This window comes from Hypomesus nipponensis, chromosome 2 (assembly GCF_054491055.1).
Source record: "Hypomesus nipponensis isolate SF chromosome 2, ASM5449105v1, whole genome shotgun sequence".
Classification (NCBI taxonomy): domain Eukaryota; kingdom Metazoa; phylum Chordata; class Actinopteri; order Osmeriformes; family Osmeridae; genus Hypomesus; species Hypomesus nipponensis.
The window spans coordinates 907,677-920,814 of record NC_140362.1 but is presented as its reverse complement, the minus strand read 5'-3'; the positions used below and the strand labels follow the sequence as shown (position 1 = coordinate 920,814).

The 13,138-nt window shown below is 47.3% G+C and overlaps 1 protein-coding gene across 3 annotated transcripts in view; it reads left to right on the top strand.

The window, feature by feature from the left end:
* The first annotated feature begins 1,104 nt into the window (after window positions 1-1,104).
* The window catches only part of myom3 (myomesin 3), a 53,045-nt gene continuing 41,011 nt past the window's right edge, over window positions 1,105-13,138 (top strand). Inside the window, exons 1-2 of one of the 3 annotated variants that reach the window (XM_084702183.1) lie at window positions 1,105-1,309; window positions 3,934-4,060. In XM_084702183.1, the coding sequence (XP_084558309.1) occupies window positions 3,954-4,060 (107 nt within the window). In that variant the 5' untranslated portion in view covers window positions 1,105-1,309; window positions 3,934-3,953. The remainder of the gene's footprint in view (window positions 1,310-3,933; window positions 4,061-13,138) is intronic. The other 2 variants (XM_084702181.1, XM_084702182.1) reach the window with 2 other exon arrangements.

The window sequence follows — 13,138 nt, the reverse complement described above, 5'->3', positions numbered from 1 at the left end:
AACACACACAGACACACACAGTAACAAACACAGACACACACAGTAACACACACAGACACACACAGTAACAAACACAGACACACACAGTAACAAACACAGACACACACAGTAACACACACAGACACACACAGTAACACACACAGACACACACAGTAACACACACAGACACACACAGTAACAAACACAGACACACACAGTAACACACACAGACACACACACACACACACACTCTCCTCACACACGTTCTCTTCTCAAACACACACTCTCTTCTCATACACACACACACACACTGCAGTCTGCCAGACTGAGAACCATGGGTAATGAGACAGAACTGAAGACAAGCTGCAGGACTAATGAAAGATCACTGTACAAGGAGAAGAAGGAATGGGGGGGAGGAGGGGAGGAGGAGGGGAGGGGGGATGAAAACCAACAAGGGACAGAAAGGGTACTGGGAAAAGTAGATGGGAAAAGAAAAGAGGAGAGATAGGAGAGGAGGAGGAGATAGCAGAAGAGAGCAGGAGAGAGCATGAGAGAGCAGGAGAGGAGATAGCAGGAAAAGAGGAGAGAGAAGGAGAGAAGAAGACAGAACGAAGGAGAGAGGAGAGAGAACGAGAGAGGAGAGAAGGTGGAGACAGAGCGAAAGAGAGAGGATAGAGAAGGAGAGAGGAGAGAGAAAGAGAGAGAAGGAGAGAGAATGAGAGAGCAGGAGTGACATCACAGTTGCATTGAAACCAACAGTGACATCACAGGAACAGTGACTGATGACATCTTCCCCAGTTGATCAGCTGTTTATCTCCGTGGAGACTGAGGATTAGTCCTATCGTGTTGTTTGGTTACTGTTTCCATCCAGGCTGCTTGTCTGTCTGTCTGGATAGCATTGATCAGTCTGATGTGTGTGTGTGGTGTGTGTTTGTTGGGTGGGTCCTGTGTGTGTCTGGGGGTTGGGTTGTGTGTGCATGCATGTGTGTTTGTGGTATACGAGGGAGGGGTCAGCAGTCTATATTTACCACCTTAAGAATGAGGGGGCTGTCTGTCATTGTCTGGACACATTCTGGCAAGCAAGGACGTGTCCAGGGTCATCCTCTGTGGAGAGAGAGAGAGAGAGAGAGAGAGAGAGAGGTAGGACAGATAGACAAAGGCACAGTAGACAAGAGACTGAAGGTGATATAGGTGAACTAATTAGACAGCAACCAAGGTGTGAGACAGACAGACAGACAGACAGACAGACAGACAGACAGACTACGAATATCATCCTTCCTCTTGTTGACCTGCGAGGCCGTGGATTAAGACTCTTTCTTCACAGGCAAACGTGAGTGTTTCTGTTCCCTGACTGTGAGTGTTTCTGTTCTCTGACTGTGAGTGTTTCTGTTCCCTGACTGTGAGTGTTTCTGTTCCCTGACTGTGAGTGTTTCTGTTCCCTGACTGTGAGTGTTTCTGTTCCCTGACTGTGAGTGTTTCTGTTCCCTGACTGTGAGTGTTTCTGTTCCCTGACTGTGAGTGTTTCTGTTCCCTGACTGTGAGTGTTTCTGTTCCCTGACTGTGAGTGTTTCTGTTCCCTGACTGTCCAGCGCTGTGGTGGTTAAACTCTGTGGTGGTTAAACTCTGTGGTGGTTAAACTCAAGCCCCACTGCTGCTGTATCAAGGAAAGGCTCTGGACTAACCAGCCAGTAACCAGCCAGTAACCAGCCAGTAACCAGCCAGTAACCAGCCAGTAACCAGCCAGTAACCAGCCAGTAACCAGCCAGTAACCAGTCCTGTCCATCTGAACCCCTGCAGGACAGCTGGCCAGCCTGGTGACACATTTTCCTTAGACACTCTGTAGCGTACGCTGGTCATCCATTTATCTAGTTCAAGATTCAACCAGCTAGCCAGATATCTTTTCAGCCAGCTAGTTCAGTTTGCCAGCTTACTAGCTAGGCACGCAGACAGTTAGTCTAGCTAGTCGGTAGTTAGCCGGTCAGTTACTTAGCCAAGCAGCGCTATTTAGGACCAGACACTTAAGTGGTAATTGAGCACGCACAGAAGCAGCAACATATCAGGGTGTTTACGACGCTAACGCAGGGGACATATGCGGGGAGGGGCTCTGGTTACGGGAGACTATAGCTCAAGCGCAACCTGATTGTGCTGCTGGATCTAGAGCCGCGTTGGCCTCCCTGGAGCGGAGGGAGATTAATGACGGGAGGGGTGCAGGAGGGTAGCTGGCAGGCTGAACTGACGAGTGATTACATGCTTTGTGGCAAACTAAGGGCTGATTCATTTAATAGAGACGCAAAACAAATTCACCCATCCACCCACGCCACCCCTTTCTGCCATCACATTAGTGCTAGCTGGCATACATCACATTCACTAATATGTATCACATTAGCTAGCTAGCATGCGTCACATTATCCAGGTAGCATGTAATTTGCTAGCATATATACCACCATAAATAGCATACCTTACATACACCACCATATAGAGCATACCTTATATTAGCTAGCTTACCTCCATTTACATAGGTACATCACATTAGCTAGCAAAATCACTTTAGCTTGTCTGTCCATGGACCAGTCTGCAGTCTGTATTTAGACAAGTCTGTATGTAGACTGTATATGGACCAGTCTGTGTATAGACCACTCTGCTAGACTAGTGTGTACGTATATTGACCAGTCTGTGTATAGACCAGTCTGTGTATAGACTAGTCTGTGTATAGACCAGTCTGTATATAGACTAGTCTGTGTATAGACCAGTCTGTATATAGACCAGTCTGTGTATAGACTAGTCTGTGTATAGACCAGTCTGTATATAGATTAGTCTGTGTATAGACCAGTCTGTATATAGACCAGTCTGTGTATAGACTAGTCTGTGTATAGACCAGTCTGTATATAGATTAGTCTGTGTATAGACCAGTCTGTGTATAGACTAGTCTGTGTATAGACCAGTCTGTATATAGATTAGTCTGTGTATAGACCAGTCTGCTAGACAACTATAAGTGTACTAATATATGGATAGTACACTTTTAGTTCACTTTTGATATACTTTTAAGAAGTATGCTTAGTTGGGGTGTGCTTGCCTTCGGCGAGCACAAACCATTGTTATCTCACATATATATTTATTTATTATTGTTTATTTTTGCGCCCCTAAGGCTCAGTCAATATTTGGACTACATAGACAACGTCTATGTTTAATACTGTTTAATACTTTTAAAGTACATTACAACTAGTACATTTTTTTATAGGCCTTAGTGGTTCCCTATTACTGTATCTGAAGTATCTTTCCCGAAATTCAGCCTTGGTGCATAATTACAGCCACTACGAGCAGTCCCACAATGAGCTTTCCTCAAAACGCGCTGTTTCTGTGTCTGTAGCTTTAAATGCTAATGAGGAGGAGAGGGGTGGCTAATGTTTACAAGGGATGTATCGCAATGGCGCGTAGCCCCCGTTGCTGAAAGATGCCTCGAATTTAGATTCTCATCTGATCACCCAAGGTACTTATAAATAAAAAATGCACTTGAAAGTAATCGAAAGTATACTTTGAAGTATTTAGGAAGTGTACTTCATGAACTGAAAGTGCATTACACAGGTTCCTTTAAAGTATTCATAAGGATACTTTTTAGTACTTTAAAAAGTTAATTTCATAAACTAAAAGTGCACTACACAGGCTACTTTAAAGTATTCAATAGTAAACTTAAAACACACTATAAGTGTACTTTGAAGTGTACTAAATGAACTAAAAAGTGGGCCAATTTAGTTTATTTAGTATAAAAATTGTAGGCTGTATACTTTTTTTTCGTAAGGGCTGTTTTGTAGTCAGGCCAAAGAGAAGCAGGTTCCTGGCAGACAAGCCCAGCAGAGCTGAACTTCAGTTGAGCTAGAGGTGAATGGTGGTCACGCCCACTTCCTGTCAGCTGCAGCCCAACAGATGTTCTCCCCCTCCCTCCCCAACCCCCTGCAGGTACCGGGTAAGAGGTCACCATGACAACCAGGACAGTGATGCAGCGGGTGCAGGAAGAGCAGTCCTCCCAGATGTCCCAGAGCATGCAGCTGTCCTCCCAGAAGAAGAAGAAGACCTTCACTTCCAGGTGAGGGAGAGGGCCACATCGCCCAGTCATGCTGCCAGACGAGCAGGGGAAGTGCTGGTGAGCAGGGGAAGTGTTGGTGAGCAGGGGAAGTGCTGCTGAGCAGGGGAAGTGTTGATGAGCAGGGGAAGTGTTGGTGAGCAGGGGAAGTGCTGGTGAGCAGGGGAAGTGCTGGTGAGCAGGGGAAGTGCTGGTGAGCAGGGGAAGTGTTGATGAGCAGGGGAAGTGTTGATGAGCAGGGGAAGTGCTGGTGAGCAGGGGAAGTGCTGGTGAGCAGGGGAAGTGCTGGTGAGCAGGGGAAGTGCTGGTGAGCAGGGGAAGTGCTGGTGAGCAGGGGAAGTGTTGGTGAGCAGGGGAAGTGCTGCTGAGCAGGGGAAGTGTTGATGAGCAGGGGAAGTGTTGGTGAGCAGGGGAAGTGCTGGTGAGCAGGGGAAGTGCTGGTGAGCAGGGGAAGTGTTGGTGAGCAGGGGAAGTGCTGGTGAGCAGGGGAAGTGCTGGTGAGCAGGGGAAGTGCTGGTGAGCAGGGGAAGTGTTGGTGAGCAGGGGAAGTGTTGGTGAGCAGGGGAAGTGCTGGTGAGCAGGGGAAGTGTTGATGAGCAGGGGAAGTGTTGGTGAGCAGGGGAAGTGCTGGTGAGCAGGGGAAGTGCTGGTGAGCAGGGGAAGTGTTGGTGAGCAGGGGAAGTGCTGCTGAGCAGGGGAAGTGTTGATGAGCAGGGGAAGTGTTGGTGAGCAGGGGAAGTGCTGGTGAGCAGGGGAAGTGCTGGTGAGCAGGGGAAGTGCTGGTGAGCAGGGGAAGTGCTGGTGAGCAGGGGAAGTGTTGGTGAGCAGGGGAAGTGCTGGTGAGCAGGGGAAGTGCTGGTGAGCAGGGGAAGTGCTGGTGACTGAGAGTGTCTGCTTGTAATTGAGCCCTGATGTGTTTTGGTTGAAGATTATGGGGTAAGATTTGAGATCACTCAGACATTTAAACCAAAATACCCCGGGGACACTGCTGTTGAAGGGTAGATTTGGACACACACACGTACACGCAAATGCACACACACACACACACACATATGTTGACATATCTTAAATCAAGCATATTTACACCCACACACAGACAGGTGGGTAGACGTGCATACCGACACACATGCACACACACACACACAAAACAAGTCTTTAGTCATGGAATATATTCACACACACACAAACTGTACACCCACACACTCAAAACTGAACCCACAGTTGTCCTTTAAAACCCTAACTATAAGAGAGGCTTCTCTACGCAGAGCTGTATAAACAGCCCTCTGTGCAGGCTTGGGGAGCTGGGAAGGGCCATTACACAGAAACAGGAGAAGAAGTTCTGCCTCAACCCACACGGGGATATTACACTTTAACAAGAGCAATTAGAGCAACATTCATAAGATATTCTGAAAGAGATGGAGAGAGAGAGAGAGAGAGAGAGAGAGAGAGAGAGAGAGAGAGAGGTGGAGAGAGAGAGAGAGAGAGAGAGAGAGAGAGAGAGAGAGAGAGAGAGAGAGAGAGAGAGAGAGAGAGAGAGAGAGAGAGAGAGAGAGAGGTGGAGAGAATGCGTTTGGGTCCCCAGTGTCTCCTGCCCTAAATATTCCATGTTCTTCTTCTGTACCCCTCCAACACAGAAGAAGTCAGCTCTCTAAGTGCAGGCACTCCCCCGGAGTTGACACTCTAGAAGAAGAATCAGGAAGTAACAGGAATTTGCATGATCATCATCACAGTGGGACAGAGTGATGTGACTTCTTGTTTTTCATCAGGGTCGGGGTTGGGAACAATGTGTTCGTTGGTAGAGATTCTCACATGTCACTCCAGGCTCCTCTCCCTACTTCTGCTTTTCAAACGTTTCTGTGTTTGGCCCCTGTGTTGTTCCTCTTATTACTGTTGATCTGCTACAGTGTAGCGGCGACACAGCTCCATGTGCTTGGCTATTGACTATGTATACTGTTTTTGTTCATTTGTTTTGTTGGTTTATATTTTCTCCTACACTATAAATTGGCAATCCAAATTTTAAAAAATGTATTGAATTTGTCCTGGAGCAAAATTGTCTTTTATATTACACAGATGAAAGAAAAAAAAAACTTGTGTTTTTGGAGTAGAGTTGTCAAACGAAAAAAGCAAAACATTGCATTTACCTACAGGATATGGATGTGACTAGGGATGAGGATAGGGATGAGGATAGGGATGAGGTTAGGGATGAGGCTAGGGATGTGACTAGGGATGAGGTTAGGGATGAGGCTAGGGATGAGGATAGGGATGAGGTTAGGGATGAGGTTAGGGATGAGGCTAGGGATGAGGATAGGGATGAGGTTAGGGATGAGGATAGGGATGAGGTTAGGGATGAGGTTAGGGATGAGGTTAGGGATGAGGATAGGGATGAGGATAGGGATGAGGTTAGGGATGAGGTTAGGGATGAGGATAGGGATGAGGATAGGGATGAGGTTAGGGATGAGGATAGCCAACCGCAACCCAACCCAGCATGGAAAAAGTTTGAGAAATGCTCCTATTTAAAATGCCGGGGTTGAAGTCTGTGAAGCATGGTTACAGTCACCCAGAGCTCTGGGACCAGATTAAGGTGTGCCCCCCTGCCCCTCCACCTCCAGTCACCAGGTGTGCCCCCCTGCCCCTCCACCTCCAGTCACCAGGTGTGCCCCCCTCCACCTCCAGTCACCAGGTGTGCCCCCCTGCCCCTCCACCTCCAGTCACCAGGTGTGCCCCCCTGCCCCTCCACCTCCAGTCACCAGGTGTGCCCCCTTGCCCCTCCACCTCCAGTCACCAGGTGTGCCCCCCTGCCCCTCCACCTCCAGTCACCAGGTGTGCCCCCTTGCCCCTCCACCTCCAGTCACCAGGTGTGCCCCCCTGCCCCTCCACCTCCAGTCACCAGGTGTGCCCCCCTGCCCCTCCACCTCCAGTCACCAGGTGTGCCCCCCTGCCCCTCCACCTCCAGTCACCAGGTGTGCCCCCCTGCCCCTCCACCTCCAGTCACCAGGTGTGCCCCCCTGCCCCTCCACCTCCAGTCACCAGGTGTGCCCCCTTGCCCCTCCACCTCCAGTCACCAGGTGTGCCCCCCTGCCCCTCCACCTCCAGTCACCAGGTGTGCCCCCCTGCCCCTCCACCTCCAGTCACCAGGTGTGCCCCCTTGCCCCTCCACCTCCAGTCACCAGGTGTGCCCCCCTGCCCCTCCACCTCCAGTCACCAGGTGTGCCCCCCTGCCCCTCCACCTCCAGTCACCAGGTGTGCCCCCCTGCCCCTCCACCTCCAGTCACCAGGTGTGCCCCCCTGCCCCTCCACCTCCAGTCACCAGGTGTGCCCCCCTGCCCCTCCACCTCCAGTCACCAGGTGTGCCCCCCTGCCCCTCCACCTCCAGTCACCAGGTGTGCCCCCCTGCCCCTCCACCTCCAGTCACCAGGTGTGCCCCCCTGCCCCTCCACCTCCAGTCACCAGGTGTGCCCCCCTGCCCCTCCACCTCCAGTCACCAGGTGTGCCCCCCTGCCCCTCCACCTTGTACCAGTCACCAAGAATGTGCCTGCATGCTCTTCTGGTTCTTCCCTTTGGCACTTATTTGGTTTTTCACAATGTGTGCTTCATGTTTTGGCTCATTGTTATGATCAGTGACCTATGCACTTTTGTAAAGCTCTCTCTGGGAAGTCGCTTTGGATAAAAGCGTCTGCTAAATGAATAAATGTAATGTAAATATGTAATGCTACTGCTGGAGATAATTGCTTCTTCTCCGTCTCCCCGAGGACCAACTCTGTCCCTGGACTCTGAGCCCCAGGTAACTCTGCTCTAATGAGTCTAGATAAAACCGCAGCAGTTACATCCTGCCAATATGCAGGCTGATCTGAATAGACCCAATCAGGGCAGGCTGGCAAAGATTCCTATTAAACACACACTGACATCTGTTAGGAGTGAGTGTGTGTGTGTGTGTGTGTGTATGTGTGTGTGTGTGTAAGGGTGTGTGTGTGTGTGGGCATTGACATCTGCTGGGTATTAAAGACCTTTGCATGCCCATGTGAAACTGCATCTCTTTGACTTCTGTGTGTGTGTGTGTGTGTATGTATGTGTGTGTGTGTGAAATCAGAGCTGTAGACAATACTTGAATCTTTGGGACACTTGTGTTTCATTGCAGCGTGGCACCATGGAGACAGTGTCTCATCTTAAAGACACAGCGTCACCATGGAGACAGTGTCTCATCTTAAAGACACAGCGTCACCATGGAGACAGTGTCTCATCTTAAAGACACAGCGTCACCATGGAGACAGTTTCTCATCTTAAAGACACAGCGTCACCATGGAGACAGTGTCTCATCTTAAAGACACAGCGTCACCATGGAGACAGTGTCTCATCTTAAAGACACAGCGTCACCATGGAGACAGTGTCTCATCTTAAAGACACAGCGTCACCATGGAGACAGTGTCTCATCTTAAAGACACAGCGTCACCATGGAGACAGTGTCTCATCTTAAAGACACAGCATGCGCATGAAACGACTGCACACCATCCTCACTCATCCAGAGAAAATAGCCTACTATTTAATTTAAACTGGGATTAGAGTTAGGTTACTGATCCATATCCCACTTTCCATGTAGAACATGTGATCCATAAACCACCTTTAATAGGCTTGAGTGGGTTGCCAGCTTTGTGCCGTTGCCAGGTTCATCGAAGGGCAACGTACCTTTAGCGTTTTGTCCCCTCAGTGAGCCTCCTAACAGACCACAGCAATTCAGGCATGAGAGAAAAGGGGAAAAGACTGAGGCCGATGATCAGATTTGTCTCAGTTGAGAAGAAGCGGGTGATGCTCTAGGTGCTGTCTGGGACTCACATGAGAGCACCTAGCCTGGGCCAGCTGCTGTCTGGGTTGCTGCAGCGACATGCTCCATCCAGAAATAGCTCTCTTTGTCTCTGTGTCTCTCTCTCTCTTATTCTCTCTCTCAATCTCTTACTCTCTCTCTCTCTCTCTCTCTCAATCTCTTACTCTCTCTGTCTCTCTCTCTCTCTCTCTCTCTCTCTCTCTCTCTCTCTGTGTCACTCTTATCTCTCTGCTTCTCTTTCTAACACGGAACCTTTAACTTCCACAAAGGTTGAGAGATTAGAATGTGATGCTTGTTTGTCCCAGCGTTGTTCTGAACAGCAGTGTTGCTGTGAAGCTGCAGGGTGGATGAGTGGAAGAGGTACTTGATGAATCACGTGTTAAAAACATACGGGTCAGTGTTTACACTCTGATGTGATGGAGAACTTCCTTACTGCACCACCTTTACATCACAATCCACTCTTTTTCAATGAACGTGTTCATTTACTGTTTTTTTCAATCGCTGACACACAAAAATTGTATGTGTAAGCCATCCTCACAAAACCATTCAGACAAATCCCAGCAGAAAGACCTGTACCCCAGTCTTTTAGCACAATTTACCCTTTTTGACACATTACTCAGGTTCATTCACACTTCTTTGCAAAAGTCTAAACACACCTCTCACTTTAAGACACAATTGTCACCACATGTCATTTAGAAAACACTACCAAGTTTTCTCAAACCAACGCAATTCAAACACCCTTGACAACCAATTATCCACGTGTAAGCTCTAACAAGCAAATATACTAAACAAGCAATCAGTTGTTTGGAATGAATACAAAGGTAAGCTCATCTGTACTTTGAAATCATGGATGCAAATATCAGAGGAAGATGCCTAATATTTACAATGAGAGGAGGTGGACAAGGGAGAAGAAGAGGCAGAGGAAGAAGAACAACAATCTCAAATGAGATCCTTGCCACACTATGACAGAAATCCTTATGTATAGAAAAAACTTCTCCAAGCCATGGAAGAAGCTTGTGGGACATTGCTGTGGAGTCTTGTCAGGGATGGTTCAGGCATTCAAGGGCATTTTTCCATGCTGTTTGGATTGAGAAAACATTGCCTGTGATGTTGATAAAAATCTCTGGCCTGACCCTGGTCAGAAATAGGATGCTGACCCAGAATGAACAGTACTCTAGCCGTAGCGTACTCAAGCCCTGTTACCTGAGTGAAAATGCTTCGTTTATTTCCTTGTTTTCTTAGCCTTTGTTCCTCAAATTACAATTGACAGTAATGAATTAGTGTTGTTGACTATGTAACAGTACTACTATTTGTATACTGTGACCACTACAGTAACAAGATGAAATTGTTCTATCATGTAAATAGAAAATAAACAGCCTGTAAAGTCTTTGTGAGTTTTATGATTTACATCGTGTCAAACTCATGAGGTGGAACATATCTCAAATTCAGGGACATGTTATAGTCAATGGTTAATGAAAACCTTTTTATAATGAAGCTGATTTTAGAACAAGTAAGGGGCGTCATTCTTCCGCTACTACAAAGTATAGTTCCTACATAAATCGTTGCCATGCAACAGCCAGATGGACATCTTTGCCGTCTTTTAAAATTTGAAATATTCGATGCGCAGTAATATGGAATGTTAAAGAATGTTATGAGGACAACCTGTGAGGTTATGCTGGATTTTACAACGGCATGGAACGCGATATAACCAATCACAATCAAGGATGGGAACAACCAGTTTTAGAATAGTGTTTTCAATTCCTCCCAGCAGTGCGTAAAGGGTATTCAGAAGGTTGATTTTATTTGAGGGTGTGTATTTTGAATGCAGTGTGGTCTCTATGACAGATAATATGTTTTTGACTACAGTGTTTGATTTTGGTCAAAAGTCAAGGGTTTGGCCAAAACAGTGTAAGTATGAATATGTGTGTTAAGAGTTTGGAGAAAACACAGTACACATTCAAGACGTGTCTTAGAAACTGAGAAACGCTGTAACAGATGCTGGTATCCAAAGCAACAGGGGGTTTCAATTGGGGACATTTTGTTCTGCAAGTAAACGCATCTGACCTGTACCAGACAATCTTTTTTGTATCAGGAAATGTAAATTATGATAATAATAAGCAATGTAAAGTGTGTTTCTGGAGATGTAGCTTAATGACAGCAATCCACTAGAGAGTGAAGGTTGTGAAGGTTGGTAATATGAAGACTCTGTGTTACCTTGCACCATACAGGAATGAGACAGATTTGTTTTTAATGAGAACTGGAGAACCCTCCCACACCTCTCCTTCAGCCACTTCCTGGGTCACATGGTTTCCAACAACCAATTAGAAAACAAACTAAACAACAGAATCTTTTAGGAAAAGGCCAAAGCATTCCTATTTCAAACTTGATTTACATGAAAATGAACAATAATGACATTTTCTCTTGTCTGCCTCAACTTGATCTGGTTCTCAATTGTTTTTAGGTGGTTTTACCCTACAATTGTTTTACGTTTCTGTTTTATGATATAACCCTGACCACATAAGCAACTACCTCTGCTGGGGCTCTCCCTGGTGGCCCGACGAGGAACAGCAGGAGACCAGTCAAACTGATGAACGGTTGAAAAGGGATTAATTGTTTTCTGATGCAGTTACCCGCACCCCCCTCTGGGGTAACAGATAAAACCATAACAGCCAGATCTTTATCTGTGTACAGCCAAGTTAGATCTTTATCTGTGTACAGTCAGGTTAGATCTTTATCTGTGTACAGTCCGGTTAGATCTTTATCTGTGTACAGTCAGGTTAGATCTTTATCTGTGTACAGTCAGGTTAGATCTTTATCTGTGTACAGTCAGGTTAGATCTTTATCTGTGTACAGTCGGGTTAGATCTTTATCTGTGTACAGTCGGGTTAGATCTTTATCTGTGTACAGTCAGGTTAGATCTTTATCTGTGTACAGTCAGGTTAGATCTTTATCTGTGTACAGTCAGGTTAGATCTTTATCTGTGTACAGTCAGGTTAGATCTTTATCTGTGTACAGTCAGGTTAGATCTTTAACTGTGTACAGTCAGGTTAGATCTTTATCTGTGTACAGTCAGGTTAGATCTTTATCTGTGTACAGTCAGGTTAGATCTTTATCTGTGTACAGTCAGGTTAGATCTTTATCTGTGTACAGTCAGGTTAGATCTTCATCTGTGTACAGTCAGGTTAGATCTTTATCTGTGTACAGTCAGGTTAGATCTTTATCTGTGTACAGTCAGGTTAGATCTACCTGGTTAGAGATGTGTCTTCCAGCTCTTCCTGTGTGGTTAATGAAGCCTCCTCCTCCAGCACTATATTATTACATCACTACTAAACGTTAATACAGTTATTATGATACATTATTACAGTTCAACGTTAGACTGTATTAGTGCAGAACGTTAGACTGTATTAGTGCAGAACGTTAGACTGTATTAGTGCAGAACGTTGGAGTGTATTAGTGCAGAACGTTAGACTGTATTAGTGCAGAACGTTGGAGTCTATTAGTGCAGAACGTTGCATTAGGGTAATGTGATGTGTTAACTGTCTGGGTTAGGGTAATGTGATGTGTTAACTGTCTGGGTTAGGGTAATGTGATGTGTTAACTGTCTTGGTTAGGGTAATGTGATGTGTTAACTGTCAGCTGATACCAAAGATCCGTCCTGGATGTACAATCATTATTTTATTTTAAAAAAATTATACAGCAGGCGCTTTTCTCCGACAACCTTAATGATTTATTCTCACTTCTTTGCATCCTGTCTTTCTTTCTCCCTCCCCTCTCTCCCTCCCTCCCTCCCCTCTCTCCCTCCCCTCTATCCCTCCTCTCCCTCCTTGTTCCCCTCCACCCCTCCCCTCTCTCCCTCCCCTCTCTCCCTCCCTCCCCTCTCTCTTTCCCTCTCTCCCTCCCTCCCCTCTCTGCCTCCCCTCCCTCCCTCCCCTCTCTCCCTCCCTCCCCTCTCTCCCTCCCCTCCCCTCTCTCCCTCCCCTCTCTCCTCTTCTCCCTCCCCTCCCTCCCTCCCTCCCCTCTCTACCTCCCCTCCACCCCTCCCATCTCTCCCTCCCCTCTCTCCCTCCCTCCCTCCCTCCCCTCTCTCTCCCCTCCCTCCCCTCTCCCCCTCCCCTCCCTCCCTGTTCCCCTCCACCCCTCCCCTCTCTCCCTCCCCTCCCTCCCTGTTCCCCTCCGCCCCTCCCCTCCACCCCTCCCCTCTTTCCCTCCCCTCCCTCCACTCTCTCTCTCTCCCTCCCCTCCACCCCTCCCTCCCCTCTCTCCCT